The sequence below is a fragment of the Austrofundulus limnaeus genome, unplaced genomic scaffold (genome assembly GCF_001266775.1).
Source record: "Austrofundulus limnaeus strain Quisiro unplaced genomic scaffold, Austrofundulus_limnaeus-1.0 Scaffold36, whole genome shotgun sequence".
In the NCBI taxonomy this organism is placed as follows: domain Eukaryota; kingdom Metazoa; phylum Chordata; class Actinopteri; order Cyprinodontiformes; family Rivulidae; genus Austrofundulus; species Austrofundulus limnaeus.
Genome location: NW_013952438.1, coordinates 840068 through 844298, shown reverse-complemented (window position 1 = coordinate 844298; position 4231 = coordinate 840068). Strand labels below are relative to the sequence as shown.

General features: G+C 40.2%; 1 protein-coding gene across 2 annotated transcripts in view; it reads right to left on the bottom strand.

Annotated features, from left to right (window-relative positions):
- Window positions 1-4231, bottom strand: part of dhx29 (DEAH (Asp-Glu-Ala-His) box polypeptide 29) — an 18161-nt gene that overhangs the window by 3489 nt on the left and 10441 nt on the right. For both annotated transcript variants that reach the window (XM_014006496.1, XM_014006497.1), the window contains exons 16-23: window positions 3824-3968; window positions 3602-3722; window positions 3436-3520; window positions 3267-3355; window positions 2121-2249; window positions 1077-1152; window positions 779-1003; window positions 508-644 (exon numbers count right to left, since the gene is read on the bottom strand). In XM_014006496.1, coding sequence (XP_013861950.1) covers window positions 508-644; window positions 779-1003; window positions 1077-1152; window positions 2121-2249; window positions 3267-3355; window positions 3436-3520; window positions 3602-3722; window positions 3824-3968 — 1007 coding nt within the window. The remainder of the gene's footprint in view (window positions 1-507; window positions 645-778; window positions 1004-1076; window positions 1153-2120; window positions 2250-3266; window positions 3356-3435; window positions 3521-3601; window positions 3723-3823; window positions 3969-4231) is intronic.

Genomic DNA, 4231 nt, shown 5'->3' with positions numbered 1-4231 from the left:
GAGACAGTTTAAGTTTCACTTTCAGTTTCACCCGAGAGCCTGCAGGAGTCATGGGCGGGGTGTGGGGAGGGGGATGCGCTCTGCCATGAGGAAGTTCGGCTTAAAGACACGTCCCAGGGGCATTTCTGCTCCCAAAAGGCGTTTCTGGTCCCCACCTGTCGTTTTGCTCCTCAGCATGGCTTCCTAAAAACGCTGCAGGATTTCTCAAACATGCATGAATGAGTCAAAGCAAGGCTTTGGGCATGTTTTTTTAAGACAGTTTAACATTATAACATGATATAAAACTCAAAAAAGTTGATTTTACATGATATTGCCCCTTTAAGAAAAGATGAAAACACATTAAAAGACACAATGATGGCCACATTGCAAAGTGAAGCACCTGATTATGTTTCACAACACGTACAGAGGATGCTGCTAACATATTTCAAAAATATTTCCAGCTTATTTTACCATAAAAAACACTTTTTTAAGAAAAATTTAAATTCAGTCTTTTGGACCAGTCCATACCCCAGATATGCGTTGTATATGGTCAGGTGATCCGAGTTTGCCAACGCCAGAGCAGACTTAGCCAAGTTAGCTTCCTCTTTTCGATTCATCGGTGTGGAAAAAGGAGACTTCTCTGTGATGGCTGCTGCGATAGTTGCCTGAAACAAACTTTCTGTTAGTATTTATTAAATCATGTCACCTCAAACAAAAATAAAAGTAGTGTCAGTCCCCAGCACAAGGTCCAAAAGGACCAGAGGTTTAACTCCTGGAGTGCTGTGGCGGCAGGACGTACTATGGGCTCCAGGCAGCCGAGGATGGCTCCATAGATGAGCATCTTGCCGATCTTCACGTTGACTGGCAGACTTGCTAAGTGATGTCCCAGAGGGGTGAGGACGTGACAGCTGGGCTGACACGCACCGATCTTCCTCAGCAGGTTGACAGCGTTGCTGACTGACTGGGGCTGAGGAGCATCCAAGGCTCGGCTCAGAAAGTCCTCCGGGGAGCCGTACTGACATTTCTACCAGAGAGGAGGAGAGTAAAATGTGTTTATCTCTGCGTGACGTCTAACTGAAATAAACTGTCTCACTAACCATGATGTGAAGACAGAGCTCCTCCAGTGGGACCCGCAGAATCTCTGGAACAGAATAATCCATGAAGGAATCAAACCTGAAGTGAAGTTTAAATAAGAGCAGAACCAGTCAGAACCAGTATGACTTTAAACTGCAATCTGTTTTATGAATAAATAACAACAATGAGTTTGTTTGTTTTTTTCCAGTCGAATTACTTCTAGATACAGTGCGATACTTTCGCCATTCATACATCAAAATGTTCGGCTCATTCAAGATTTAGTAATTTTATAGTTTTTAAATATTTAACTTGACCTTAAAACGATGCTAAAATTCACAAATCCTTCAAAAACATTTCATGTAGCTACTGTTCTGCTGCTCTGAGCTTTAAGACAACATTTTCAGCTACTGAAATGTACCTTTTGCTACATTTAGCTTTTAACTGCTGTTCTTCTACTTTCATCTGATGTTCTGCTTCTTTTAGCTAATCTTTTCCTACTAGACATTTTAACTGACATTTACACAATTTTAGCTGATCTTTTGCTACTATGCCCTTTGCTAATTATAGCTACACTCTTGCTACAATACCTTTTAGTAAATCTTTTGCTACTATACCTTTTAGCTAACATTTTGCTAGTTTTACCTTCCATTTTGCTACGTTAACATTTAGCTACCTTTTTGCTATCTCAGCTACTCTAAATACTATACCTTTTAGCTAACCTTTTGTTAATTTTAGCAACCCTTTTGTTTCTTTTGGCTATCCTTTTGCTATATGTTTTAGCTAATCTTTACTACTATATCTTTTAGCTAACATTTTGCTAGTTTTAGATACCTTTTTTCTACTTTTTTGCTAATTTTAGTTACCCATTTGCCACTACCTTTTAGCTCATATTTTGACTGTTTTCATTTATAAATATTTTTTAGCTCGATCCTTTTAGCTTGTGTTCTGCTTGTTTCACCAACTCAGTTTGAGCTTCTTCAGCACATTTCAGCTGTCATTCAGCTCTTAGCTCCCACTGCATTGCTTCTCTAGTTGGTTTTTTTGCCATGGACTGACGAGCTCCAAACCTGTATTTGGGGTAGAGTCTGAAGCAGAAGCCACTTCGGACCCGTCCTGCTCTCCCCTGCCTCTGGAGGGCGCTGGCTTTGGAGACAAATGTCTCGACCAGAGAACTCATCTGGCTGCTCTCGTGGTACCTGAGCAACACAGCAGAAATTCGTTACGTTTCTTTAAAACCAGTTCATCATTGTTTTTTAATTAGACAGGATCACAAGTTATTGTTATATTTGTTGTTCATGAGTTAACACATGCAGTAACAAATTATTTGAACGAAGTATTAAATAAGTACTAAATATTTGAACATAGCTTTTGGTATTTAAATTTCTTTAATTAGCAGAACCACTTTTTCAGGACTTGAATGTAATTGAAAAATGATGTTATGTTGGAGGATTTGACAGTCAGAAAATATATGTAGCGTACAGATATACCATCTGCTCTGATTTAACTACATGCAGCAAAATCAACTGGACGGTGCTTTACACAACAGATTAAAATCACACAAAACATACGGCAAAGAAAACCCTAAAGATTTCAACAATAAACAGGTGAAACATTTTACAAAGTTTTATTAAACCTGATCTCAGTCTAACGGACTTACTGCAGTAAGACAGAAACACACAGTCAGGATCTGAATGCTAAATTATATTTATTGTGCAATTCTTTACCCATTCTGCTTGTAATCTGCCCTTTAAGCCAGTTTACCACTAAATATCTGAGCAAGACTGGGCTTGAAAACTGTCCTGCTTTTAGGCTGCTTTGAATCAAAGTGTTTGCTGAAGGTCTAAATGTTCATGAAAGTTAAGAGTCACATTTAAAACCACAGCAACTGTGGCATGGATATTTCTGGGCCAAATATTATGACCAGCTGCAATACATATAAAACTTTTACCTTCTAACTGGCTCAAAATATTCAAAGAACCTGTAACTTCAGCTGGATTTGGACTTTAGCATATCAGCATCAAGCCACTAATAGACTCTTAACAGTAAAACTGCTGGCGTTAATATTTAGTTTGTTTATTTGCACCAAAAACACCCAGAAAGAGTAAAATTTATTGTGACTAATCAGATCTGATAATAAAGTTTCAGTAAGTGCAATCTGTTCAACATAAGCAGAAATAAAAAAAAAGTTAAAACAATGTTTTATAGGCTCTTACTTGTTTTCTTTAGTCTTCCCACTGTCAATAACAAACACCACATCAGGAATAGTCACACCTGTCTCTGCGATGTTGGTCGACAACACAACCTAAAAAGAAAAGAGATCAAACATGTAAAGTTTGAAATATTATTTCATACAAATAAATCTGAGGTCTAATTAAAAAGTACCTTTCTGACTCCAGCAGGGGGCACTGTGAAGGCAGCTGCTTGGTCTTTAGATGAAAGAGTTGAGTGCAGAGCGACGATCCTGTACCTGCACAGTGTGTGACATCACTTATTCTGTTTTCAGAGTTTGATACGGTTTATTAGAATGCAGCATCTGGTCACAAACTACCTATTTTTGTCCCGAAACCTCTTGTCTGAAGAGAGCAGGTCGTACAGCTGCTGGATGTGAGCCAGACCTGGGAGGAAGACGAGCACGGCTCCATCCATGTCTGCAAACTGCGGGGATTTATCTGGCAGAGGCACGGAAAACCCCAAACAAAAACAAGTTTATTTCACATTGCGTGATTAGAAACGGCTGTGTTCTTTGATCGGCACCATCCAGTAGCTGTACCCAGGTAGTCAAGGAGGTCTACGAGCAGGTCCATGTTGATCTTGTTGGGGTTCATGTACTGCAGCACCTGCCGGGTTCTGCTGCTGAAGTGGTCGAGGTCAGGACCCAGATCCCAGCCGGAGGAGTCCCCCCTCATTATAACCTCCTGAAACAAACAGAAGCACAGAAACCTGGGTCAACTCCGTGATTTAGAAGAGGCTCAGGGGTCTCATTTATAAAGGATGGCGTGGAAACCATACTAAAAGTGAACGTACGGCCAAAAGGCGGAAATGGCGTACGCCAAAAAAAATTCAGATTTATAAAAYCATGCGTACGCACGTTTCTGCGCATCTTTCTTTTATAAATCACAGCCGCTCGTCAGAGTTTGCGCACGAGGTCCCGCCTCAGGTTCTACCCTCTACACGCCCA